Source organism: Capra hircus, chromosome 19, assembly GCF_001704415.2.
Source record: "Capra hircus breed San Clemente chromosome 19, ASM170441v1, whole genome shotgun sequence".
Classification (NCBI taxonomy): Eukaryota; Metazoa; Chordata; class Mammalia; order Artiodactyla; family Bovidae; genus Capra; species Capra hircus.
This window is the reverse complement of record NC_030826.1, coordinates 49,493,955-49,521,574: the sequence shown is the minus strand read 5'-3', so window position 1 is coordinate 49,521,574 and position 27,620 is coordinate 49,493,955. Positions and strand designations below refer to the sequence as shown.

Below are 27,620 nucleotides of genomic sequence, written 5' to 3'. Positions count from 1 at the left end.
GCCCATCCATCTCGCTTTCGTCTCCTCCTCCAGGCCGTTCCCATCCGCCCCTCCCGGAAACCTACGGTCTCTGCTGCCAATGGTAGACGGGAGGCGGGGCGGGGCGGGGCCAAGGTTGGGGCGGGGCGGGGCGATCAGGGGGCGAGGCTGGGTGATCACACTCCAGTGTGGGCTCAGGGGCTGGGTGCCAGGGCTCGCCTCCCACCCAGAGTCCTCACTGGGCCGGGTGGGGTCGTCGCAAGGGCCGGTTCCGGTCGCAGACGCGTGGGAGGTGGCCTGATGTCAAGGGCCCGTGCCCCAGGCAAACTCGGGCTCTCGGTCGCTCCCACGGGTCCTCCCACCGCACCACGCAGAGTGCTGGGTGCGCGTGCTTGTGAGTGCCTGTTCACGTGTTTGTGCGCATCTGCGTGCCTCTGCGCGCGTGTGTGCAGGCGTCTGCGCACCAGTGCCTGGGTACGTCTTCAGGTGCTGGTGTGTGAGTTCGTCCAAGTGTCTGTGCAGATGCTGGGAGAGAGGACCAGGTGAGGACCCTCCAGTTCCTGGGCTCCTTTCCTCATCTAGGGAGCAGTGGGTGCCGGGTGGGGGGGCCTGTCTTTTGCGCTGGGTGTCTGACTAGGTGCGCGTTCCTTTACGCGCGGAATCCAGACAGCGCTAAGCGGCGCGCGCCGGCGTGATGGCGCTCAGTCTCTGGAGGTGCCACCTTGGGGCTTCATCGTGAGGCTCGCTGAAGAACTCCAGCGGCTGGGAGGCCCGCGGCCCAAGCCTCTCCCGCTCCATCCTTCCACCCAATGTTGGAAAAAGCCCTGTGCGCCTCTGCGCGTGTGCAGGGAACTACTGTAGCCCCCCACTTGAGCAGAGGGGGCAGAGGAGAGAGAGAAGAATTTAAAAACCAAATGTTTAACATTTTTATCGTTGTCATTTGAACTTCTTTGGACCTAAAAACAGGTTTCCTTTGGAACACTAGTTTACAACTTACTGCTTATTGATTGATTGGTTGGTTTATGTACTGGCGAAGCCACTATTTAATAAAAAAGGAAATACAGTAAGATTGAAAGATGGAAAGCGGACATTGGAAAAATACGCAGGAGGCGGAATTCTGTCCCCACTCCTATTCTTGCAAAAAACAAACCAAAAAACTCAGGAGAATTTCTTCCCATCTCCAACTCTCAGCTCCATGGTCCCTATCAGCTGAGAGCCACTTGACAATTATCTAGTTAAGCAGGATCCCTCCTTCTGCTGGACTTCCCAAATAAAAGTAACCACCTAAGAAAAGGCTTATATCCTCATATGGATTTTCATATTTCTGCCCTAGAATAAAATAAGGTCCACCCAACAGTGCCTGGAATGTCTCCACCAGAGGTGTTTATTTCACAAAAGGAGAAGGGTTCCCACCACTAGAGCCCCTCCTCCAGCCTCCTGGGAGATGATTCCATGGCTAGACACTGACTTCTGCGCCCCCAACCCTGGCAAATTTCAATCAAAGTCCAGGCAGAAAGTAGAGGAATCTGTATGCCACTTGCCCATCTGACAACTCAAGGCCAGGATTCTAGTCCCAACTACCTCTGACCATTGGAAAATTCCTTCCTGTAGCCAGGCTGAAATTGGCTCCCTGAACATCTCCTGACGTCCTGGAGCTGCTCCAGAGGTCAGGCTAAAGTAAAGCCCCCGGCTTCTGCTAGCACAGACACTGACTGGGAACAATGTAAGTAAAACAGAAAGGCAGACAGGATTATTTACAGATGCTTCTCCATGGATAAGAGCTAATTAGAAGATAAAGTGGTAAAGACATACTTAGGAGGATGGAGGGAGGCCACTGTGCTGTTGGTCAAGGAGGCTAGAGGGCAAACGGGTCCTTTACTGGACACTTGACTGTCATTTATGCTTTTCTACAACATACCACCCTGGTCAGGGCTCCAGAAATTCTAAAGGATTCATTGAAATAAAACTACAGTTAGAGATTAAGCAACATTGTAAATCAACTATACTTCAATAAAAATAAAATGTAAAAAAAAAACCCCACAAAACCCCTACAGCTGATTTTTGTTAAGATAGCATCAGGCCTCCAACTGTCTTAAGAAAACCAGTTTTTAAAGGCCAGAGTCTTCTCCAAAAATCAGAAAAAGCCCCCTTCAAATACTTGATCTCTTTCAAGTGGAGATAGAACCAATACTGTAACCACAAGATGTTGAAGACCCACTGGTGGCATAGTGGGGCCAGGATGGCATCATGACATGCCATCTCAATTTTATGAACTGCTTCAAGCTTCTTTCTGTTTCTAAATAACACACCTTGTTTATCAATGCTAAAAGCTATACTGCTCAGCCTTGACTGTAATACTGTAGTGGAAAACTGCAGACACGTGTTTGCCATATACTATATGATGAGGGTTATCCCCAAAAGATCTACTGAAGTCCTATCCTTGGCACCTGTGAATGTGACCTTATTTGGAAATAGGGTCTTTGGAGATATAATCAAGTTAAGATGAGGTCATCAAGGTAGGCCTTAATCCTATATGACCACGAAAGAGCCCATTGACCACACTTGAAAACTGCTGATCTGAGCCTGTCTGTCCCCTGGCTCTAACCAGTGGAGGTGTGGCCTAGCATGTGACTTTAGCGCAGGAACATGATGGATGTCTGCTGTGGGCTTCAAAAAAAGGGACATCAGGGAGCCAACTTCCAGCTGAAGCTAGTGACCACGAGGGCATCGTGAAGCCTCTTCGCTGGTCCACCAGCTGCGGACTTCTTGTCATGTGACTGGGATAGTTCCATGGCCCTAGCCATCTCCAGATGGATGTGCTGTTGCTGGAAGTTAAAATAAGCCTCAGTAACATGCCCAGTATCTAGTTCTAGTATTTTTCTTTGGGGCAGAGCATCATTCTTCTTTATCTTCTTCCAGGGCAAGTGAGGGTCCACCGTGCCCATCCATGTACCTTCATCATATTTTGCTTAATTGCATCACCTGACCCTCATGAAACAATTGTCTGCCCCTGACCCTTGTCTGATCCCTCCCTGACCTTCACCCAGTCCTCACCTGACCTTGATCTGGCCCTCACCTGATCCCCTCGCCCCTCCACCCCCACTGCAGTTTCACTTCAGGGTTGATGGTGCCACCCACACTTCGGACATCTTCCCTCCCTGAAGAGCTGCGCTCCCTGGCCTGCCCTGGCCACAGTGCTCAGGGGGCCGCCCATAGGCTCAGCTCTGTTTTCTGCTCGTCTCTGACTCTTTGCTGGGGACACCAATGTATTTCCGGAGCACTTGATGCCACTTCAGCCCTTTGCTTCATGCACACTTGCTCCTTCCCACTAGATCAGTGTCCACAGTGACACCTCCTCCCAGGAACCCTCCCTCCACCCTCCCGACCTGCACTGGGGCTCATCCTGTCTAATTAAAACATCCTTTTGCATATCCATCATCTCCACAAACAGCACCAACTATCCACAGTACAGGGAAAAGGCCAAGCAATTTCCAGAGAACTGCTCAAGAGTCACTGATTCTCCTGGGAATGAACTTTGGCTCACTATCCTCACTGACTTGGCACAACACAGAAAAGTGAGAGAGTCTTGTTTTCCTGCCTGGCAGCTAAGTTTTCACCATCCTATAGGGCATTAATTAGCTTTGTATCTAACTGAATGTTCCTGTTTTGGCATTTCTTCTCCCACCAACCACTTAAGTTGGGGATTTGAAAACGTGATTATACCTAGGGAAGCGGGCAGCTTCCTGACACAATGTGAGGCCCAAAGTGCTGAGTGAGTGAGTTGAAAACAGCATCTTCCCTGTCTCCCCGTCCATAGGAACAGGACAGTGGGGTCTTTCAGAAGCTGGCTGCCCCAAGCCCAGGTCAGGGGATGCTCTCACCCTTTCCTGGGGTCCCATCTATGGCACCCGTCACTGTGTCATGGACTGTGTGTAGGGACCGAGCTTGTATCCCTCTCCAAGGAGCCACCCCACATCTCACAAATACTAGGGGCTGCATGAGGACTTGGACTTAAGGCCATGGTGGGCTCTCCCATTGCCCCTGAGCACAGATCTTGCTCACATGCCATCTTCTCAGTGAGAAGCTCCCTGAGCCAGGCAAGGATGCTGAGGGCAGGAGTGTGCACCTTGGCTACAGAAAGGCTGTAGTTGGTCTCACGCCAATTAGACCCTGAAAGAAGTGGTCCCTACACCCTGACTGCTCTGGGTCGTCAGGGTCATGAGATCCAGAGCAGAGATGGGAAAGGCAGACCTAGGACCCAGGGCGGTGAATGCAGAAGCAACCTGCAGCCTGCACCGCCCCCCACCCCACCCACGCCCTCATCCCCCCTGTGTTACTCTGAGCACTGAATCCAAAGGAACTGGAGCTGGGAATTAGCGTGCACCCTTGGCTGCAGTGAGAAGACCTATCCTCCTGCTCCTGTTCTGGGCACCAGGGAGTGGGATGTGGGGAAGGGGTTGGAGGGTAGAGGGGTGGGGGTGGGGAGGCAACATGGACACACTGCAGCCCAGATCCTACAAGAGGCGGCCAGCCCAGTGCTCTGCAGAAAGGCCCCCAAAGTGCTTTTCTCCAGGAAAAAAGTATGCAGTCTATTGAAAGAGAACATTTTCATCCTGTGCCAAACCCACCACTTCTTCCCCTCTTGAGTTACAGAAAATATCCCTTCTCAACCCCAGAGCCTGAAGAACATTTCTTTTCAGAGAAAATCTATTTGATTCAGAATGCCAAGGGAAGAAAACAAGCAGCTTCTTTTGTGTAAAACTTCACCCTCGACCTTGTGCTTTTAAGTGAAAGCTCCCACACATTTGTGCTTCCTAAGGTTTCAACAAGCCATGTCCAGTTTTTGCATTAAAATCTCCCCACATCACACACAGGCATTTGGGAAAATATATTTAGAGATGTCAGAGACAGAGAGATTGTTTCAAAAACTCAGCAGATGGCAGACCCTAAACTCCAGAAGTGTTTGGTAGGATATGTCTGCTTTTACAAGCAAACGTGCCTTTTTACGGTACTCAAGATGATGAAATAGTTGCAAGAAAAGTTAACATTTTTAAAGATGTTGAGAATTCCCTGGTCTAGTGATTAGGACTCATTGTTCTCACTGCTGAGGTCATGGGATCCATCTCTGGTCCAGGACCTAAGATCTTGCATGCCTTGGGGCCCAAAACCAAAACCATAAAGCAAAAGCAATATTGTAACAAATTTGATAAAGAGTTAAAAAAAATCCAGAGTGTCCAGGCCTGTGGCTGCTGGACAGTAAAGGTGTCTCAGAGTGTCTGTGATTGGCCCACATTAATCTCACGGCAACCTTGAGAAGTTGGGGTGTCATTCCTGCTGATACCAGGGAAACAGGGGCTAAGAGAAACCGAGGTCCTGCCTGGGTGTTTCACGGCTGGAACTGATCTGTATGGCAGCAGAGACCTGGTTTTGTCCTGTTTTCCTTTTTTAAGTGTGCTAAATTATATGTGACATGCAATTTATTATACCATCTTACCCATTTTTCAGTGTTAGAATTCAGTGCCATTAAGCACATTGACATTGTTATGCAACCATCACCACCATCCATCTCCAGAATTTGTCATCTTGTAAAATAGAAGCTCTGTCATCATTAAACAGTATCTTCCCATTCTGTTCTCCCCAGGCCCAGGCACCCACCAATCTATTTTCTGCCTCTATGAATTTGACCACTCTAGGGATTGCATATAGAATCATACAGTATTTATCCTTTATCCTTTTGTGGCTAAATTATTTCACTTAGGGTGTCTTCATTTTTCATACATGTTGTAGCATGTGTTAGAATTTCCTTCTTCTTTAAAGCTGAATAATATTCCATTGTACGGATAAACCACATTTTTTGTTCATCCGTTCCTCAGCTGATGGATATTTAGGTTGCTTCCACCTTTTGGCTGTTGTAAATAATGCCTCTATGAACATTTCTGTACAAATTTCTGTGCAGATGTATTTTTTTTTACAAATATACTTTTATTGATGTAAAAATTCACAAAATATAAAAGTAACCATTTCAAAGTATACAATTCGGGGACCGTTTACTACATTGACAATGTTATGCAACCAGCACTTCTACCTAGCTCCAAAACATTTTCATCATTCTGAAAGAGAATTCCCTATCCATTAATCATTCAGTCTCTAATCCCCTTCCCCTTCAAGTCTGGGTAACTACCAATTTTCTTTCTGTCTCTGCGTTGTTGTTGTTTAGTTGTTAAGTCGTCTCCGGCTCTTACAGGACTCATGTACTGTAGCCTACCAGGCTCCTCTGTCCATGGGATTTCCTAGGCGAGAATACTGGAATGGGTTGCCATTTCCTTTTCCAGGAAAATGTGTTTTTATTTCTTTTAGATGTATACAAAGGAGTGGAATTGCTGGGCCATGTAGAAACCATCGTGCGTGCTTGAGGAACTGCCAGACAATGGTATAATTTCGGAAGCACTGAAATCATTATGAAGCTTGCACCGCATCTGTGTGGCACTGTGCAGTGGCCTCTGGCCCGAAAGCGGGCCGGCAGAGGAGAGAAGGCGTGTCCGCCACCGCCAGGTGATAACGCAGGGAATCTTTTTATGCCACTTTATGCCATTCGACTATGGAAAAGCATTTCTCAAATTTCTTTCCCTGATGCTCAAATAAAAATAGACCGAGGAACTAAAAAAGGACTAACTATATTTTCCCCAAAGGCAGGCACTTGCACACACCAATTAACTCTTCTTATTTCTTTCTCCTGCTGCCGAGAAGTAAATAGAAACTAACAGCTGAGCACAGATTCACACTGGGTGTATATTTGGTGATGACTCACCAAGAATTCGCAGCCAAGGTGCCAGTTGTTCTTGCGCCATGGAAAGAAAACCTATTTTAGACAAAACTGTAACCTCACGGATGCCCCCAGAAAGCACCAGAGCGGTAGAGACAAAATCCATATAATATAGGTTTCTTGTCAGAGTGTCGCTCCACCCACGCACGGCCTGTTCGAAGCCCCGCCCACTGCCATACTCCGCCCACTCGTTGATATCCTATCCCGCCCACTCAGTGCTCCTCCCAGACTCCAACCTCGCCCCTGCTGGGTGCGACTGGCCGTTCCACCGCCTGCCAGACATCCAGGGCCGGCTGTGTTCGGGCCCCCCAAGGCTTGTGTCCCTTTTTGGCCGCCTCTGAGCCAGGCTTCTTCTGCACTGCCCCGCTTGTCTTCCACAAGACAGTAGCCCGTCGTCATCATTCTTAGGACTGTTAACGTCAGGCCTACCTGGTGGAGACATGGAGGGGACACCTGGCTCCCCTCTGCCCCCTCCAGGCAGTCAGTCCTGGCTCTCTGGCCCAGAGCTGCCCCCAGCTCCTGCACTCCAACTCGGTGTTTGGAGGACGTGGAAACCCCTCCTCTATTGTCAAGGAGAGAAGATTCAGATAAGAAATAAATTGGGGCACTTCCCTGGTGGTGCAGCCTGCCAGGGCAGGGGACACAAGTCTGGTCCCTGGTCCAAAAAGATTCCACGTGCTGCAGAGCAGCTAAGCCTATGGACGGCAGCTTCTGAGCCCTCATGCCACAGCTGCTGAAGCTCAAGTGTCCTAGGGCCTGTGAGCTGCAACTACTGAAGTCCACGTGCGCTAGAGCTGCGCACCTCAACTACTGAGCCCACATGCTGTAACTACTGTGCCTAGAGCCTGTGCTCTGCAACAACAGAAGTCACTGAAATGAGAAGTCTGAGCGTCACACCGAAGAGTAACCCCTGCTCCCCACAACTAGAGAAAGCTGGTACGCAGCAAGGAAGACCCACTGCAACCAAAAATAAAAACACATTATAAAAAAAAAGAAAGAAATTAGGGGTCAGGGTGGAAGCTCTTGAAATATAAGCCAGTTTGTCCTTTACAGTAATTCTGAAGTTTTGCCAGCTGGAGCAATGCAGTTTCTCCAGTCGCAAGTAAGCCCTGCCTGGGGAGGAGGGGAAGCTCCTGGCATCCACCTTCCCTGGACAACAGCCCCCATCCCTGTCCTGCCTGCCCCTGCCCCCAGGTCCACGGCTGAGCCCCGGAGTGAAGGTCTCTGTGGCTATCTGGTGGAGGCTTCTGTGTGGAGGTTGACAAGGGCACGTGGGGGCTGCAGGAAGGGAGCTGGACACCAGGAAGGAGGTGGGTGTGGGTGTGAGAGCAGGGACGCGCTCATTCCCTGGCTGGGAAGGAGTCATCCTAGGGCGCTCTCCCTGACCCTGCTCTTTCAGTTAGGACTGTGCTGAGATGGACAAAGCAGGATGCCCTCAGAGGAGAGGACCCCCAGTCCCTGCACCAAGGCCCCATGGGCTATGGAAGCCTAGAGGCGGACAGCAGGCCCCCGCAGGGCAAGTGCAAGCTGGAGGACAGGGAGGGCTGCTGCTAATGCAGACCCTTGAAGCCCCCCTGAGGACTGATCACTCTCTTGCAAGTGGGTGGTGCAGAAGGATCAGTGGTGTCTGGTCCCCGTATTGTCTCCAGTTCAGAGACCCTTCTGGGGAGTGGGTTTATGGACTTTGAGGTCGGAAGGAGTCAAAGACTTGCCTGAGGTGAAATCCTGATTCCATTGTCCCAGCTGTGTAAACTTGGGTGAACGATCGCTTTACTTAGTGGGCTTCAGTTTCCCTGCTTCTTTCTCTCTCTCTTTTTTTTTTCCCTTGGCCTTTCCAGTTGGCTTGTGGGATCTTAGTTCCTCCACCATGGATTGAACCCAGGCCCTCAGCAGAGAAAGTGCAGAGTTTTAACCGCTGGACCGCCAGGGAATTCCCCTTCCCTGCTTGTGAGAAGTCTATGATCCTCACACTTGGCAAGTGTTTGGGGCAAGTGACTGGTATACAGCAAGCGCCTAGGTGTGTCATCAGCTGAGTCCCTGTGGAGTGTTGATGGAGCCTCCATTGGATACCCTTCATGCTCTTGCACACTCTGGTGCACTATGGTTTAAACTTTTGATACAGCAGCAGCTCACCCAACTCATTCTGTGTCAGCGCAACCCAGGCATCCCAGGGAGAGGTGAGGTAGAAATATGTTGTCACCAGTCACCCCCACCATGCCAGCCACCTCTGCCACACCAATGCCAGCGGCCCCTGGCTCTGCAGCAGGTGCCTGGGATGGGAGGAGTGAGGTTGGGGCTTGCCATTGAGACAGGACAGTTGGATTGGGGTACACACATGCCCATGTACACAAGCACAAGGCAGGTCTCAGACAGAGGAGCAGACAGGGTCCCAGAGAGGGGGAGGCTGGAGCCCTCCCCTAGAGGACAGCCTCAGGGCACAGAGAAGAGAGTGTCATTTGAAGGAGTCGCACCGACTCTGCTCTTTCAGTTGGGACTGTGCTGAGATGAGAAGAGGGAGAAGCTGGAGAGAAGGAACACCAAAAAACTGCAAGGGCAGGATGTCACAAAGCAGGATGTTTGACTCAAAGGCAAGAGTATCTGGAAATGTATGGAACGGTTGGATTAGCAAGGCCATGGTCCCATCTTCCACCACAGAGCAATCATGGGACATTTTCTCATGGATGAATAAGCGCATACAAATGATTAGCCTTACATCTAATGTATAATTAATATTTCTGCTTCAAATATCAACACGAATTTTTAAAATAGCATAGGCTTAAAAAGCACACGGTGAATTTACATCTTCATATTTGATTCAGGAAAATTAGACTCAGTAGATACAATGGCCCTGGGATAGCCTTTGTACCAGTAGGTGCATAGTCAGCAAAATTGTATGTGGACCAAAAGAGAAAGAAAAAAATGGACTGAAGGGTTAAATTGATGTGATGACAATAATTTCATTCAAATGAAAATTGAAAAATAAAATGGTGTATAAAGATAAACCATTTCAATGAGGTCAGAAATTAAATGGACTTGATAAAACTCACGCTTGAAAGTAATTGCTCAGCAAAATCTCAATTAGTGGTGGCATAATTCGGATGAAAACTTTCCTGTTCATGGCATGAAGTTAAAGTGACTTAGACCACAGATACAGAGAAGGCAATGGCAAGCCACTCCAGTACTCTTGCCTAGAAAATCTCATGGACGGAGGAGCTTAGTAGGCTGCAGTCCATGGGGTCGCTACTAGTCAGACACGACTGAGCGACTTCACTTTCACTTTTCACTTTCACGCATTGGAGAAGGAAATGGCAACCCACTCCAGTGTTCTTGCCTGGAGAATCCCAGGGATGGCGGAGCCTGGTGGGCTGCCATCGATGGGGTCGCACAGAGTCGGACACGACAGCAGCAGCAGCAGCAGCAGACCGCAGATAAAGACAGGTTGTAACAGGCCTTGACCCTGCACGCTGCTCTGCTACCTTGGGCAGATGTGATTCAGGTACTCCACAACCTTTACAAAATTTTTGAAATTCTCCTTACTCTCCTCTGAAGTGTCAGTTTTCACCTGCTACCATTTGTAGATTTTCATCTGCTCATCTTTGCTCTTTTAAATTGTGAAATACAGAACTTCCCTGGTGGTCCAGTGGCTAAGATCCTGAGCTCTCAGTGCTGGGGGCCTGCATTCAATCCTCGGTCAGAGAGCTAGATCTCACTCACATGCTGCAACTAAAAGTTGGTATGCTGCAGCTCAGTGTTTTATGCTGTAACTAAGACTCAGTGCAGTCAAATATTAATGCCTGTGGGTGTGCTAAGTCGCTTCAGTTGTGTCTGACTCTTCGAAACCTTATGGGCTGTAGCCTACCAGACTCCTCTGTCCAAGGGATTCTCCAATCAAGAATATTGGAGTGGATTGCATGCCCTTCTCCAGGGGATCTTCCTGACCCAGGGATCAAACGTTTTCCGCCTCTTTATGTCTCCTGCATAGGCAGGTGGGTTCTTCACCACTAGTGCCACCTGGGAAGCCCCAGATATTAATAACTAAATATAAATAAATATGTTTTCAATTGTGAAGTACTATATATATATATGGGAAAGTGCATGAGAACACACATGTGTACCACTTAATAAATAATAAATACTTGAATTGTAAATCACCCCCACAGGTCAAGAAATACAGCATGGCTGGTGTGCCAGAGACTGCGCACATACCTCCCGAATAACAACACCCTTCCGCCTGCATGACTGCAACCACTGTCTCGGAGGTGGGCTCCCTCAGGAACAGATAAGATACAAGTGCCAGTAGCTTCTGTGAGGGTGACCCTGGGAAGCCTTCTTGGGTGTGGGAAAGTGAAGCAGGAGGTCAGAAAAGAATGTTAAGTTGACTGAAATGCATCCTTCTGGGGAACTTTAGCAGTGGGGCAGCCTCAGAGATAGCTGCTCCTGGGGGCACTGGACTGGGCCAGCACCAAGGGTAGAGAAAACTCTTGTACGGTCCCAGGAGCCGGATCCTGGAATCCTTGGGCTGGTGAATGTCAGTGAATGTAGAAGGCGCATGCATGGGGTACCAACAACACCACTGTCCTGATTTTTGCGAAAGACTATGGTGTTATCAGGGACTTCCCTGATGGCTCAGATGGTAAAGAATCTGCCAGCATTGTCGGAGACATAAACTTCATCAAATATATATAGTCCAGATCTGCATGTACAGGCAAGCACCAGGTCTTGTGTATGTGACTAGGCCTTCAACTTCTAACAGGACTCAAAAGCTTTCTGAAAGACCATCTCCCAGATTATAGTCCTCAGGTCGGCTCAGTTAGAATACTCTATTTCCTTTTTAAATTGACTATTGATTAATTTTTTGTTGCTGTTGACAAACCAAAAAGAGCTTTTAGAGATAAAAACATAATATTAAAAATTTAAAGCCTAGTGAACAGGTTCAACAGATTAGACCCATGATCCCTTGCAGAATTAAGAAAGAAAAAATTAATCTTCCAAAGAGTTACATTACTGGCATCAGAAGTAGAAAAAAAATGATATTTACAGTCAGGCTAGCATTTCCAGCTTTGAGGAGGTCTGGTTAATGTATGGGCTTTCCAGGTGGCGCAGAGGCACAGTATCCACCTGCCAACACAGGAGCTGCAGGAGACGTGGGTTTGATCCCTGGGTTGGAAAGATCCCCTGGAGGAGAGCATTGTAACCCACTCCAGTATTTTTGCCTGGGAAATCCCATGAACAGAGGAGCCTGGCAGGCTACAGTCCATGGGGTCACAAAGAGTTGACACGACTGAGCATGCACAGTTAATGTATTAATATAATGCAGAAGTACATTACGGAGGACCCAATACGGGCAGGAAGTATTTTATGCCTCACTTTTCTTGTTTTGCCTTAAAACATAGATTTTACTTCCTTGGGTTCTTTATAGAATCTGAGATTGGGCACTTAACGGAAACACATTTTTAAAAATGATTTATTTAAATTAAAAAAATTAATTTATTTTATTTTTGGTTGCTCCTGGTCTTCACTGCTGCGAGTGGGCTTTCCCTAGTTTCCGTAAATGGGGATGACTGTTTGTTGCGGTGCGCAGGCTTCTCATTGTGGAAATTTCTCTCGTTTCAGAGCACAGGCTCTAGGCACTCAGGCTTCAGTGGCTGCGGCATGCAAACTCAGTACTTGTGACTCTGGGCTTAGTAGCTGTGACTCACAGGCTGTGGAGCACAGGCTCAGTAGCTCAGGTGCCTGGCTTTAGTTGCCTGCAGCATGTGAAATCTTCCCGGGCCAGGAATTGAACCTGTGTCCCCTGCATTGGCAGGTGGATTTTTAACTACTGTACCACCAGAGAAGTCCAGAAATGTATCTTCTAATAGTTCTTGAGGCTGGATGTCAGGGTGTCAGCAGCCCTGGTTCAGGGTAGAGCTCCCTGGTGTATGTATGAAGAGAGATTAGGGGCGAATGTTCCTTGCTATCTTGTCATCTCTCCAGTGCTTTGTATACATATTGAAGCCGTCTGAATCAGCATTTCTAGTTATTTTTAGCAGGAATGTTGGTCCGAACTATCTGCTTTTTCCTTGATTCTTCAAACTTCAGAACCTCAATTATTATTCATTCTTCCATTGTTTTAGCACATTTTCAGTGAATGCCCACAGCATGACTGGCATTGGTGAATCATGCTAAGTAAGCACTGGGAAACAATGGGGAATGTGATGGTCAATTTTATGTGTCAGTTCGGCTGGGGCACAGTGCTCAGATATTTGATGTCAAACATTATTCTGGATGCTTCTGTGAGGGTGTTTTTTAGATGAGATTAACATTTAAACCAGTGGACTCTGAGTGACGCCAGTTACCCACTCCAGGGTGGGTGGACCACGTCCACTCAGCTGATGGCCTGCTGAGAACACTGACCTCCCGTGAATGAGAAGGAATTCTGCCAATAGGACTCTGCCCTCGGCCTCCAGCCTGCTGGTCTACTCTGCAGATTTTGATCTTGTCTCTCCACAGTTAAGGACTTCCCTGTAGCTCATCAGCCTGCAGTGCCGGAGATGCAGGTTTGATCCCTGGGTCAGGGAGATCCTCTGGAGGAGGGAATGGTTACCCACTCCAGTATTCTTGCCTGGAGAATCCCATGGGCAGAGGAGCCTGGAGCCTGTGGGGTCGCAGAGTCGGACACGACTGAGCAACTAACACTACACTACTACACTACTGCTACCTCCACAGTTGTGTGAGCCCTGTTAACCTAAAAAAGAAAACATCTTGTTGGTATACGAGCAAAATGGGTTTATTCAGGAACAGCAAAGCATTGCAAGTTGAAAAAGAAGAAAGAAAAAGCTGCAGACAAAGCCAACAAACAAAGGAGAGGAATGTTATTTTATAGACAGAAAGGAGGAAGCTGGAGGGGTTGTTTTGAACAAAAGTCAACCCACTCCAATATCCTTGCCTGGAAAATTCCATGGATGAAGGAGCCTGGCAGGCTACAGTCCATGGGGTCAAAAAGAGTCAGACATGACTGAGCGACTTCACCACTGAAGAAAGTGAGAGTTGAGAGTAATCACTGGTTTTCATTGGCTGAGTAGACTGGGTAATTAATTTCTTGTAGGAGATACAAGAAGGCAATGGCAATCCACTCCAGTACTCTTGCCTGGAAAATCCCATGGACGGGGAAGCCTGGTGGGCTGCAGTCCATGGGGTCGAGAAGAGTCGGACACGACTGAGCGACTTCACTTTCACTTTTCACTTTCATGCATTGGAGAAGGAAATGGCAACCCACTCCAGTGTTCTTGCCTGGAGAATCCCAGGGACGGGGGAGCCTGGTGCGCTGCCGTCTCTGGGGTCGCACAGAGTCGGACACAACTGAAGCGACAGCAGCAGCAGCAGCAGGAGATAAAAAGAACACCTTTCCTGATGAGGCGCGTAATTGAGGATTCTTTCCTGTTGATGATTCTTCTTCTTGGGGTAATTGACAGTTTTTCCTGTTCTTGACCCTGAGTGGCCCCAAAGCAATGGCACTTGCTGACTCATCTTTACCTTCAGGCTGGGTCTGGGCGGACTGTGTGAAAGCTCTCCCTTTTGGGCCTTCCCACCCCATTTTAAACAGGTTTCCCTTTATTAATCCTCATAGCCATTCCTTAAAATAAAGCTCCCTCTATATATACACACACCTTGTTGATTTGATTTCTCTGAAGATTGCTGATTGACACATGGATTTGTAGACAAAGAATGCCACCTGCCATACCAGTAAACAAAAGATGTTGAGGCCATCAAGCCCTTAGCCACTAAAGCCAGCCCTCTCCCCACAACTGTGTACCCTGAGGAGATTCAGGATGGAGAACACAGCATACTGGCCCTAGATAGTTAGGGTGTATGTATCAAAGGAACGGTTTCACTAAGCTCAGACTGTTGCATCTTCCTATACATAGAAAAGGACTTCCCCGGTGGCTCAGCAGGTCAAGAATCTGCCTGCAATGCACAGGTTCGATCGATTGGTCAAAAAGATCCCCTGGAGAGGGGAATGGCAACCAACTCCAGTATTTCTTGCCTGAAAATCCCATGGACAGAGGAGTCTGACAGGCTCCAGTCCAAACGGTCGAAAAGAGTCAGACATGACTGAGGCACTAAGCAGACACATACACAGAATAGCACCAGATTCATTTACTTGAGATGTCTGGTTTACTGTAATTACCAGTAGTCTTTCCATGTTTGACTACTTGTTTCTTTCTTTCTTTTTTTTTGGTAGGTTTTTTTTTTGGCAAAAACTTCTATACATCCTTGCCCTTTCCTTCCCTCTTCTGAACAGTCCCTCATAACCACCTGAGAGGCCATCTTCCCAGCTTAAGTCCTCAGTAATGTCTCCAATCAAACATAATTCTCAACTTTTAGGCTGTGTTTGTTTGGTTTTTTTTCAGTCGACAGAATAAAGACTTTGTGCAGCCCTCAAAACTCAAATCATTAAAATCTAGTTGGGAGACAAGATAATTGGATGCGTGGGTGCTATGTCGCTTCAGTCACGTCCCACTCTTTGTGACCCCATGGATTGTAACCCGCCAGGCTCCTCTGTCCATGGGATTCTTCAGGCAAGAATACTGGAGTGGGTTGCGATGCCCTTTTCCAAGGGATCTTCCAGACCCAGGGATCGAACTCGTGTCTCTCAGGCCTCCTGCATTGGCAGGGGGGTTCTTTACCACTAGCACCACCTGAGAAGCCCTTCTGGATAACCACCTGCAAACAAACAAACAAAAGACAGCATTCCGTAGGGCGTTACAGACGCGTCCAGGTCGAGAAAATCTCTGGGAGGGGTGATGCCCAGACCTGGAGCCGGTGGAGGTGATAAGGGGCCGGAGCAGGATGCACTGTCACGGGCAGGTCACAGGTCAGGTCAGGGGAGAGGGCTGGGCGAGGCCCCTGGTAGGGAGAGTCACCAGGGTCTCGGGGATGCGGGGGCACGACGCAGCCCCGCCCCGACCTCACGTCGCCCCGCCCCTCCATCCCCGCGCGCTCCGGCCGGTCCCGCCCCTCAACCAATCCCCGCGCGCCGCTGTGGCGTCGCGGCGCCTGCGTGCGGCCTGAGGCGGGTCGGCGGCCCCAGCGCGGGGAACATGGAGGAGCTACTGAAGCGGGAGCTGGGCTGCGACTCCGTCAAGGCCACGGGTCACTCGGGTGGCGGATGCATTAGCCAGGGCCAGAGCTACGACACGGACAAAGGGCGAGTGTTTGTGAAAGTGAACCCCAAGCCAGAGGTGAGGGTCGCCGCGGGTGCGGGTTGGGGGGCGGGGCCGGGCCGAGGGTCTGTGTTCCCAGGCCTTCGTTCGGGCTCGCGGGTGGGGGCCGCTATGGAGTTGGGGGTCGGTGTCCGAGCCTGGGCCGTTGGCTGAGGAGGCGCTCGGTGACCCGTGTGGTCGTCGGGCCGGCTTGGACTTTTTCGGCTTCCGCGGCTCAGCCCTGCGGCCCCTCGAACCCTCGGGAGGTCGGTCTGCGGATCCAGGCCGGTCCGGCGCGAGCCTCTGCCGCCACTGGGACGCTGTGGATGGTTTTCCTGCGCGACCCAGGTGGCCGCTGCCTTGAAAGTCCATCGTTTGGCGAATTTTGAATAAGGACGGGTAACAGAAACCCCTTGTCTTGGGGTTTATTTGAACTTGCAGAGATCAAAACCCTTCCTGAGTATTGGCAGTAACGTAGCCCTGGCTTTCGTCCTCAGGGCTACTGTAACACTCCCGCACTCTGGGCCACTTTGAACCCGAACATGTGCTTTTCGGGATCTGGTCTTGGAGGCTGGACGTCCAAGAACGTGGTGAGGCCTCCTTTCCTGGTGTGGAGGGCACTTCTCCCTGTGACCCCATGTGGCAGAAGGCCCAGGAGAGCTCTCTGGGGTCTCTTACAGGGGCTCCACCCCTGTGGCCTGGTCACTTCCCAAGGCACCGCCTCCTAACACCATTATATTGGGGGTTAGGTTTCAACCTATGAATTTTCCGGGGCCACATTCAGTCCCTAGGCCTACCCTTCCATTCTCTTTGTATCTGAACGTTTTCTCAAGCGTTCCCATGTAAAATAGGTGAGCCTCCCTGCTGAAGTTGACTTACTCTGGGATGTCCCTTCTTTGCGCACTTTGGGTGGGTCGTGCCTGTAGTGTTAGCTGGGAGGTCCCGGATGGGTCTAGCAGGCAGGGAGCCGGACTGGCAATACCTTGGTTCAAATAGGGCTGAAGGCAGTGACCCGAGTACCAGGTCCTGTGTGTTGCACACCCTCAGCGCTTCTATCTTTTCCTTGGAGAATCCCACCCTACATAATGTGGGATGATCTCTTTCTGGATGATGCTGTTCTCTCAAGACCGGCTTTCAACTCTTTGTTCTACAGAGATCAGCTCCATATCATCCTGTACATCCCTTCTATAGGAATTTGGCAAATAACGGTCCTTGAAGTTGCTCTTTTCCATGGGTTTCCCCCAGGCAGTACTAATGCAGTGGAGGTGTCCTTCCCTCCTTTCTGTCACAGACCTTCTCAGAGTTCTTTTGCTATTATGTGGCTCCGTCCTTTTCATGTCTGTATTTTCACTGTCATTAGCATTTGTAATAATTCAAAACTTGGTATGGATTACAAGGAAGCAAATGCGCTCCAGCGATTAAAGTGGAACCACTGAACAGTGCTTTTTAAACATTGTCTTTCTGCTAACTGTTTCTTCCAGTTGTTGTTTTTTATTTTGTCATCAGGGTCTGTTTTATTTTTGCTAGTCTTCACATCCGTTCTTTCTAACCCTTTGGTAGATAGTTGCAAACAGGTCTCTTTCCAGTTTGCTTGGATAGATACTTGTGTGAGTTACGCAGATATACCGGCTATAGCAGAAAGATTTGCTGATTGTATGGAAAACAGGACTCTCTTTATGCTTTGCTTTTTAGGAGGTGAAAATGTCTTCTGGACTTCAAGACAAGACTACATGGCTGGTCTTCTGTTTTCCTTCTCACTCTCTGCTCGAATGACCTGGTCTAAGTTTTTCCTCTTCATTATGCTTATCTGTCCTTTGCATGCTTGTATATTTGGTTTTCTCTCATGTTCCTCTCCTAAGTCCTGGACCTTTTGTAACTCTGCACCCCAACTGATGCTTACTTTGCCCTGGTCCCACTCTGGAGGAGTGGTCTTAGGGTTAGACATTTAGGACTGTGTGGTAGTAGACACTTCTGTGAGGGAGCCTTGCCTCTAGCTGGGTTCACAGACCCTTCTTCACCTCTCCCTGCATTTTTTTTTTTAATTAAAAAAATTTTAAAATTTGATTCCTTCCTTTATGCTGCACAGCAGTGCTTTAGTACAAAGTACATCCTAGACCCAAGTGTGTTCCTTCATCTTCAGAGAATGCTATGAAAATTCTCCTTAAGACACAGTTCTTATCTTACTTCTCAGCAACCTTAGCTCCCCAAGGTGGTATACTAATAATTTGTAAAGTGTTTAGAATGGACTGTGTTAACTGTTAGCTGCTAACTCAGTTAATTACAGCAGCAAGCCTATGAAATTGGTACCGTTATTAACTCCATTTTACAGATGAGGAGACCAAGGCCACAGAATTAGTAACTGTGAGGGACAGAAGTAGAATATCCTGGGTCACTGTTCGTAGTGAACCCAAACTGGAAGCCCAGCATCCTTCATTGAACGAACACATTTTAGAACCTTTGCTCCACAGAACAAGGACAATAAACTATTGATGCACCAGCATTACAAATGCAGCGTGAAATGAAGAGGCCTGACTGCCTCTGTGTAGATGACAAAACAGATGGACAGATGCACTGGCGGGGCGGCGGTGTCTGGGCGGAGAGGAGTGCCAGGCGGCTGTCATGTGGATGTGCTGACTTTGGGAGAATTAGAGTTGGATGCTTTTGAGTTTGCAGTTTTCTTCATATATGTCTGTAGAAATTTTACTCTAAAAAAAATACTTTAAAGAAGAGGAATTACCTAGCCTGATAAGTTAGGGAAGATTTCTCTGAGAAATAAAAATTTTTATTAAGTTGAAATGTGAAGCGTGACAAGGAGGGGGCTGACTTAGCAAAAAGAATGGGGAGGGGTGTTCCACGCAGAGGTCACATGGCATGTGGAGGTCTCCAGGCTGGAGGCGCCTGGGGATCTCTGAGGAACTGAGAGAGGCTGTTATCCAGGAGCAAAATGGGTGTGTGCGCTGGCCTAGAAGTGTGGGGGTGGAGCCTGGGTAGGGGCCCAGATGAGGGTGCAGGGGAGTGGGCAGAGCCAGACCCTGCAGGGCTGTCACTCAGGAAGTGGGGTGACAGCTTGGAGTGTGTTCCGGGGTGAGATTTGCCTTCTAGAAGCAGGAGCAAGGACTTTTGAACTAGAAATGGGAAAGGCGATGGTGATGAAGTGGTGTCCGGTGCTAGAGATGCCATAGCATTTGGTGGTCCACTCAGGTGAGGAGTGTCCCCAGCTTGGTGGCACATGCAGTTGAGGGCCGCCTGTGCCTGAGGCCCCAGGGGGACAGGATTATGGTTGAGGTGCTGTGTGAGGATGACACCTGTACCATCAGGGGTGCACAAGGCGTAGGTTCCTCCCTCTGGAGAGATGGGGATCAGTGACAGCATATGTGCTCAGTCATGTCCAACCCCTTTGCAAACAGAGCCTGCTAGGCTCCTCTGTCCATGGGATTCTCCAGGCAAGAATGCTGGAATGGGTTGCCACACCTTTCTCCCGGAGATCTTCATGACCCAGGAATCAAATCTGTCTCCTGCATTGGCAGGTGCATTCTTTACTACTGGGCCACCTGGGAAGCCCAGTGACAACATAAACATACACAAAAGTGGCAAGCACAATCTCTTTAATTCCTATGCAACTTCAGAATGTATAATCGGTTGTACTGAAAAGCGAAAAAGCTGTCCATTCTGTTGAGTCTGCAGAGAGCTTTGGTTGTGGTGCTGGAGAAAACACATCCACACAGAACCTTGCTCTCCCTTCGCCTCCCCTCCCTTGTATTTCTCTGGCAGGCCAGAAGGATGTTTGAAGGCGAGATGGCAAGTTTAATTGCCATCCTGAAGACAGGCACAGTGAAGGTGCCCAAACCCATCAAGGTGCTTGACGTCCCAGGAGGCGGCAGCATGCTGGTAATGGAGCATTTGGACATGCGGCATCTGAGCAGGTGCGTCCTGGCAGCTTCACCTCTGGGTGGCTTTGTCCTTCCTCTGAGTGGGAAGCTTGCATTTGGGGGTACAGTTCTACAGGATGTGATAGAAGAAACCCGTGACCCCACACATCCCTGGGTCCTGCAGAATGAGCGGCATGTACTCTGAGGGCCAAAGGCAAACAGAAGAGGAATCTATTGCTGAGATGCTGACAGAGGACTGATGAGATCCTCTGAGGATGCTCCTATAAGGTCCTCCATTCCCCCTTGCTTCACCAGAAGAGATTCTCTTCTCACTGCCTTACCTGCTTCATGTCGCTTGAGATCTTTCAATTATAGGTGGGTCCCCATTTGTGCCACGTGCTTAGTGGCTGCCTTTTGGTTTCACAGTCATGCTGCAAAGCTTGGCATCCAGCTGGCAGATCTACACCTAGACAACAAGAGGCTTGGAGAGACTCTCCAGAAGGAGGCTGGCATAGTAGGTATGGCTGTGGGCCCGAGGGGACACCCCCCCCAACCAGACAGAGGAAGACATCTGGCCAGTATGGGTGTGTGGGCAGAGCTGTGCTGCTGCTGTGGTGGGCAGACCTGTGTTGCTGCCACAGGAAAGGAATGTAAACCCAAGGCTGCATATTTGGTGTGCAGTAAACAGTGAATATGACTAGTGTATTGTCTCAAAAATGCATTTGAAAGACAGGAAATATTTCTGGAACTCGAAACTCCATCATATTATAATTCCTTTGATCTCTCACTCTCCAGAAGAAAGCCTATTGAAGTTTCTCTGGCTTACCATACCGTGCCTTTTCTTCTAGGAACAGTCATACATGAGGCTCAGGATGAGAGCCCTCACGACTGACCTTTTTAGAGCTTAGTGTGGTGGTGGCACTGAGGGTGTCTTCCAAGATTTTCATCCTTTGACATTGGATAATTCACGTGTAGCCCAGATGGTTTTCCGCCAGGCAAAGTAGCAGACACGGCAGGAACAGACGACCAAGAACTTACTGTCTTAGGGGAATTCCCTGAAGATCCAGTGGTTAAGACTCTACAAGGGGCACAGATTCAATCCCTGGATGGAACTAAGATCCTTCATGACATGTGGCCAAAAAATAAAAAATAAATTAGAAAAGACAGCCTCATTGCCTCCACCCACATGTAGTTCAGGCCTTCAGGATTTGCTTTGAGTTTGGGAAGCTGCAGAGGACCATTTATAAGCACAGGGGCTTATCTCCCATAAGTGGCAGATGCTAAAGCGGCCACAGGAAGCCATTCTCTCCTGTTGGGTCATGGGGTGGATTCCCTCCTTATTGGGACACAGGGTTGTTGTTGCTCCTCTGATGCCTCTCCTGGGAAGCAGTGGGTGTCCTGGATCGTTGATTCTGATGAGGCAGGCTCTGTTCTGGGCCCTGATAGTGTGCGGAGGCCAGGAGCCTTGTCTGTCTCTGGAAGAGGACGCGAGGTGGAGAAGGGCACGCTGAGGTCAGGCCTCAGCGCTTCTCTGGGCTTCCAGAGCACGCCCCAAGGGAGCAGGGGGATTGTCATGTCTCTGGTTTCTTTTTTTGCTTCCAAGGGAGAAGAGATGAGCAGGTGGCGCGGCCCTTCGTGGCCCAGTTCGGGTTTGACGTGGTGACGTGCTGTGGGTACCTCCCCCAGGTGAGTGACAGCAGCGCTTTGCCCGTATTTGCTAGTCGCGTCAACCATTTAGAAACAACCTCGCTTTTGGTGAAATTTGGTAAAAGGTCTTTCTGCTCCTTTTTTTTTCCTTTGCTAATGAAAAGAGGTCGACATGGAGAGTGTCCACCTCACGTGCTAGGTCAGCTCAAAGGAGCCAGGAAGGACTAACAGGATGCTAGATACCAAGGGAGCTGAAAATAGAAAGTTAAACAGTGTTTGATTTTAAATAGGAGACTCTTAAAGGTAGCGTAATGGAAAGGAACTGTAACTTTGCATTTTATGATTTTGAGGTTGGCTGCCCTGGGGGTTTCAGCCCAGGGAGCCATACTTGGGCCAAGTGGGTAGGATGGTGGCCATGCCCTCCGAGGAGAAGCAAGCAGCACCCTGGGAGGGCTGCACTGAGTAACCTACAGGGCGCTGTCCACTCGGTTCAGATATTGAGGTGTTGTGGGAGGTTATCCAGGAGCCTGCTGTCCCTGCATGTCCTCCAGACCCCAGGCTGCCGGGTCAGCTCCCCTGCTTCACACCTGTCCCTGTAGTGGCACCTCTGAGGGTCAGCCCTCTCAACCCTGTGGCACCTTCCACTGAGCTCTGCTGTCGCCCACACAGGTGAATGACTGGCAGCAGGACTGGGTCACTTTCTATGCCCGGCAGCGCATTCAGCCCCAGATGGACCTGGTAGAGCAGAGGTCTGGGGACAGGGAGGCCCGTGAGCTCTGGGCTGCTCTGCAGGTGAGTGTCCATCTCCCCACACCGCCCCCGGCCCCGGCCCCGGCCCCGGGCTGTGCCCGTCATGTTCCGTAGGTGCTGTGGCCAACGCAGCCACCTTGGTCTGGGTCAGGACGGGAGGTGGGTCTGTCTGTGTACCAACCAGGCCCTGGGAGCCACGCTCAAAACAGCCCATGTGTCCCTCCCACACGCATCGATCACTTTGATGAGGCTGCATTTACCCTGGCAGTTAAAGATCCCTGACCTGTTCCGTGATCTGGACATCGTCCCAGCCCTGCTCCACGGAGACCTCTGGGGAGGAAACGTAGCGGAGGATTCCTCTGGGCCCATCATCTTTGACCCCGCTTCCTTCTATGGCCACTCGGAGTATGAGCTGGCAATAGCCGGCATGTTCGGGGGCTTCAGTAGTGCCTTCTACTCCGCTTACCACAGCAAAATACCCAAGGCCCCAGGCTTCGAGAAGCGCCTGAAGCTGTATCAGCTCTTCCACTACTTGAACCACTGGAATCACTTTGGATCCGGGTACAGAGGGTCCTCCCTCAGCATCATGAGGAATCTCGTCACCTGAGCTCGGGAGGGAGGCTCGAGTCCTGGTTGCTAGATCCTAACCGGACCCCTGTGGCCAGCCTCTCCTACCCTGGAATAGCTTCAGACCAACTTTCCCAGCCTCGTAAATAATGTGACGTCTCAGGAGAAAGCTTTTATCACCCTAAAGTTAGACTTCATAGCTGGATGCAGCTGCAGTAGAAATTGGTGTGAACCAAGGGACCAATGGAGGGTGGGCTGCATTTAACCTGCAGCCGCCCCAGAGGTAGAGAAGGGAGGTGGCCAGAGTGCCAGGCGCTGCCACCAAGGGCATCTTCCCACCAGCTCCCCGTCTCTGCAGGAGTGACTGGTATCCAGGGTAATGCTTCTTGGTGGTCAGACTTGATTGTGGACGTGAAGGCATTGTCCTGGGGGCACCTCCTGATGACCAGTTCCAAACCAAATACACTCCCTTTCCTCTCTGTGCTGCCGCTGGACCCGCTCATTTCTACAGCTTGTGAGCTGTCATTCATCGACATTGTAGAAACCAGTGCTACAGCAGTGGTTTCCCTCCTCCAGTCTTGCAGTGGTGAGAAATGTTGATGCATGCCACTGATGCTAACAAATCCTTTGCATAAAAATGTGAATAAACTTCGAATGGCTTCAGTGATGTGTGAGACTGTATTTTCCTCATTTACATTCTCTTCTGTTTATTGGAGCTGTTTGCCAGGAAACTCTCGTAATGTGACAATAAGTAAGTACAACTGTTGTTTCTTAAAAAAACACTTTTTTTCTTGGCTTTGCTCAGTAAGAGAATAGCTCAGAGCTTCCAGATAAGGGCAGGTGTGGCCTGAGGACTTGCTGCTACCAGTTTAACTGCTGTTGTCGTCACCTTATGAGATTTGCTTAATGGTAAAGGAAGGTTGAAAGTGACTCTCAAATTGCATTTCAAGGAAGAAGCCGATGGGTGGCCGCTACTAGTTCTGGCTCGGGCTTTGGAGGACACTAGTGTTAGAGGGCACAGTTTCTCATGATGAAGGTCCAAGGGGATACATCCATGTTTGCCCCTCATCTGTTTTTTGTTTCTGGGTCAGGGCTCCTCAGTGGAATTCAGAAGTGGAACTGATAGCTTCAGAGTTTGGTTTTGGGGAGAGGATTGTGACTTTTTTTTTGGCTGCGTTGAGTCTCAGTTGCAGCACTCAGGATCTTTTCATTGTGTGTGCTGGCTTAGGGGCCCCTTGGCAAGTGGGATCTTGGTTCCCCAACCAGGGGTCGAATCTGCCTCCCCTGCATTGGAAGCCTCGAGGATTCTTAACCACTGGACCATCAGGGAAGTCCCAGTGACCTTTTTTTAAAAAATCATTTCAATTGTTAACTCTTTAAAATTACTGTCATTTATTGATGTTTCTTCACTGTATTGGTGGCAGGGGCATGAGAAAATACATAAATAAAGTTTCTCCATGCACAAAGGGTGTCTGATTGACCAAAGATGGTATGGGAAGGATGTTTTGTTTGGAGGAAATTCCTCACTGTTCTCGGGGGCTGAGGTTGGCCCAGTAGGGCACCTGCAATGAAACTTCCAAGCAAGATCGGGTGCCCCAGATCAGGCCCAGCCTGGGCCAGAAGGCATGTTGGGGAGAAACCTGCCCCCTCCAACCCCTCAGCGGCATCCCTGGCTCCTTTTCTCCCCCTGGGGCCCCGGCCCTGAGCTGAGAAGTCCCACCAGGTGGATGGAGGGGGGCCCTGTGCCTGGGGGTCCAGCAGTGAGTTCCCACCACCCTGCAGTCCCCATGTGTCCCTCTCACCTGAGTGCTAGTTGTCCAGACTGTGACTACTAAGAGCTTGTAGTTGTCCAAAGCTTCAAACCTAGTAATTCCTAGACTATTGTTTGCCAGAATTTTAGCACCTTAACTATGACCTTGATGTGGCTTCCCTGGTGGCTCAGCTGGTATAGGATCTGCTTGCGTTGCAGGAGACCCAGGTTCAATCCCTGGGTTGGGAAGATCCCCTGGAGAAGGGAATGGCTACCAGTATTCTTATTCTTGCCTGGAGAATTCCATGGACAGAGGAGCCTGGTGGGCTACAGTCCGTGAAGTTGCAAAGAGTTGGACACAATTGAGTGACTTTCACCCTGACCTGGAGGAACCTGCTGACTGTCTCCATGGGAGGTTCACCCCACCACCACTGGGTTTATCATGATGGCACGTGTGCTTCTGTGTTCACACCTGTTATTACACAGATGTGGCTTCCCTGGGTGGTTTTGGTTCTGGCAGCAGCCAGACTTGAGTCTTCCTCAGAGAGAACATCCTGTGATGGAGACCTTTTGGGAGCTGCAGCCTGGTGCTCCTCCTCCTCTGTGGTCGATTGAGGAGAAGCGGAAGGGTCAGCAGGCAGACACTGGTGGATGTGTGTTTGTTTAGTTAGAGGATCTTAAAGGAAGGGGCTCCATTTCACGTCCCTTGGTTCACACAAACCATCCAGTGGGTGGAAGCTCCAACTGGCTTTGTGTGAGTCACTAGTGACGGGGAGGCGTTCCTTCTGCTCCAGTGGACTTTCCTGCAGGCCACACTCCACCCTCCAGGTTCTAAGACGGGGAGGCAGCGTGGAGAAGGGACAGGACACTGGGGCCCCCTAACAAGAAGGATGGTGGACCCCTTCCAAGAGAGTCGTCCTGGGGCTGTGCCAGGTGCAGGGAGCGGCTGCTTCTGCCCCACAGTGGCTCCCCCGCCACGTCAGCCCAACGTGACCAGGGATGAGAGCCAAGGCCAGAGCTCTCTTGGGGCGCTGCATCTTAGGGGGGAAGCCACTCAGTGTGGTCAGGACAGGATGTCGGGGCATATCCCAGAGCTGTGGCAGGCACTCGGGTGACAATACTGTGGTGTTGCCCAGCTTCTGTGATGGTGCCAGTAGCTGCCAGCTGTTTTTTTGGTTGCGCTGTGCAGCATGCAGGATCTCGGTTCTCCCACCAGGGATCAGACTTCCCATGCAGTGGAAGCGTAGAGTCTTAACCGCAGGACCACCAGGGAAGTCCCTTCTGTCAGCTTTTAAGACGGCACTTTGCTGCGGTGGTTCATTCTAAAATAACGATTTTGGCATCTCATTTTGTACTCGTAAGTATGTAAATATTCCTATATAAAGGGTTGCCAAAATTATATAAACCTCAGGCCAAACGCCACTGGCCTCTCCAGAGTTACTGTTGTGGAGTGTTCTGTTCCTTGAAGGCTCCTCGGTGCGTCTGAGGAGAGGGTGGCACAAATGGATTGGGGTGGGGCAGGTTTTGATAGAGAGGCGCGATCTCAAGGGGCAGGTATGTGGCTGGCGTCCCTGCAGGGTGGCCTGCTGACCCCTTAAGTAAGGGGAAAATATGACTAGACCCTCAGGGGCTAGCTCTGGAGCTCCTGGACTCCTTGGTCACTGAGACAAGAGGCGAGGCCTGTGCCCTTTGGGGTGATCGAGCATCCTAGGAGGCCCAGGGAGGTGGGAGCTGCCCCAGGCACCCATGCAGGAGCCTCAGGTCTCGGCTCTGGGACAGTGGCACTTATTTCTTACTGAAAATAGGAATATTATATCAAAACATCTGGTTACCTGCTGTTGTCAGGACATCAGCCTTTCAGAAGGAAGTCTTCAGATAACAGAAGTTTAGCTTTCCACCCAAAGCTACTTCCTTTGTATCCTTTTGATGAAAGTGGACCTGAAACATGGGCTTTTCTACCTTAAACAGAGGATGCCAGTGACCTTTACTGCCTTCATGATCAGTCTTCATTGTCCAAACCATCCCCTTGTGTGCCTAAAAATGTTTCAGGTCATTTGTTTATGTTAAGGGGCCTTAGCCAGCTGAGTGCCCAGTTTATATCCTTGACAGCATCTTGGATGTGGGGGTGCTGAGAGTCCCCCTCCCCAGTTTATGGCATGTCATCATCGTCATTAAGGTTTCACCTACAACTTTTCCCTTCATCTCATTTACCACTTCCCTTTGTCCCCATATCCTCTCACCTTCCCCTCCTTCAGTTCTAACTTTCTGCTTCTGAAACATCAGAAAATCATATAACTGGTGGCGTCCAGAACAGACTCGAGGCAAGGCCTGGAAGTCTCTTGGGAGTGAAGTGTGTGTCTTCAGGGCTTGGGTTTTGAGATCATTCTTGGGCTCATTCTGAGTTTGTTGCTCAGAGTATGAGCTGAGGCAACAGAGAGAGAATGTTTGTAGAAGAGAGTCTGACCTGGGTGGGTATCCCTACTGTAAAAAGCTGGGATTCTGACAGGTCTTGTTTTGCTGTGCAAAGCCTCAGCTCGGACAAGTTGGTGGCCATGGAGGGCACTGTCTACTGCTGTCTTGAGCCTCACGTCTGCAGGGTGTCAGAAAAACACTTGTAAATGGTTGGGATTCTGTTATAGGATGATGTTATGGGATGTATTGGGCTTCCCTTGTGGCTCAACTGGTAAAGAATGAGCCTGCAGTGTGGGAGACCTGGGTTCGATCCCTGGGTTGGGAAAATCCCCTGAAGAAGGGAAAGGCTACCCACCCCAGTATTCTGGCCTGGAGAATTTCATGGAATGTATAGTCCATAGGGTTGCAAAGAGTCAGACATGACTGAGTGACTTTCACTTTCATGTGGGATGTATTCTGTCTTGGATTCACAGGGAATCTGGGATATGACAGCCAAAATCAGGGAGGAAAATGCTCATTTGGAAAGAAGTTCAGTTTGTTCCAGAGAACAGTGCACCCAACTGCCAGAAGAAAGTGCCACTTTGCTTTAAACAGATGTGAATCTAGCAAACACTTAACCTGCATCACACAGGACTATA

General features: G+C 49.7%; 1 protein-coding gene across 3 annotated transcripts; it reads left to right on the top strand.

Moving 5' to 3' along the window:
* On the top strand, window positions 15,832-23,483 carry FN3KRP (fructosamine 3 kinase related protein). 3 transcript variants are annotated; one of them, XM_018065390.1, is made up of 7 exons: window positions 15,935-16,026; window positions 17,680-17,764; window positions 19,759-19,910; window positions 20,283-20,374; window positions 21,460-21,542; window positions 22,173-22,295; window positions 22,522-23,483. In XM_018065390.1, exons 3-7 carry the CDS (start codon window positions 19,768-19,770, stop codon window positions 22,858-22,860), a joined length of 780 nt encoding a protein of 259 aa, XP_017920879.1. In that variant the 5' UTR covers window positions 15,935-16,026; window positions 17,680-17,764; window positions 19,759-19,767; the 3' UTR covers window positions 22,861-23,483. The 3 variants fall into 3 exon arrangements, with proteins under 3 accessions (XP_017920878.1, XP_017920880.1, XP_017920879.1); XM_018065389.1 differs by lacking the exon at window positions 17,680-17,764 and having other exon boundaries at window positions 15,832-16,026; XM_018065391.1 differs by lacking the exon at window positions 17,680-17,764 and having other exon boundaries at window positions 15,841-16,026; window positions 19,764-19,910.

Excerpts from the sequence above, each read along its gene's own strand:
- FN3KRP (XM_018065389.1), top strand. The coding sequence starts at position 15,886 with ATGGAGGAGCTACTGAAGCGGGAGCTGGGCTGCGACTCCGTCAAGGCC. Across the intron at positions 21,543-22,172 it reads GCTGTGGGTACCTCCCCCAG|GTGAATGACTGGCAGCAGGA; the intron begins GTGAGTGACAGC and ends TCGCCCACACAG. Across the intron at positions 22,296-22,521 it reads AGCTCTGGGCTGCTCTGCAG|TTAAAGATCCCTGACCTGTT; the intron begins GTGAGTGTCCAT and ends TTACCCTGGCAG.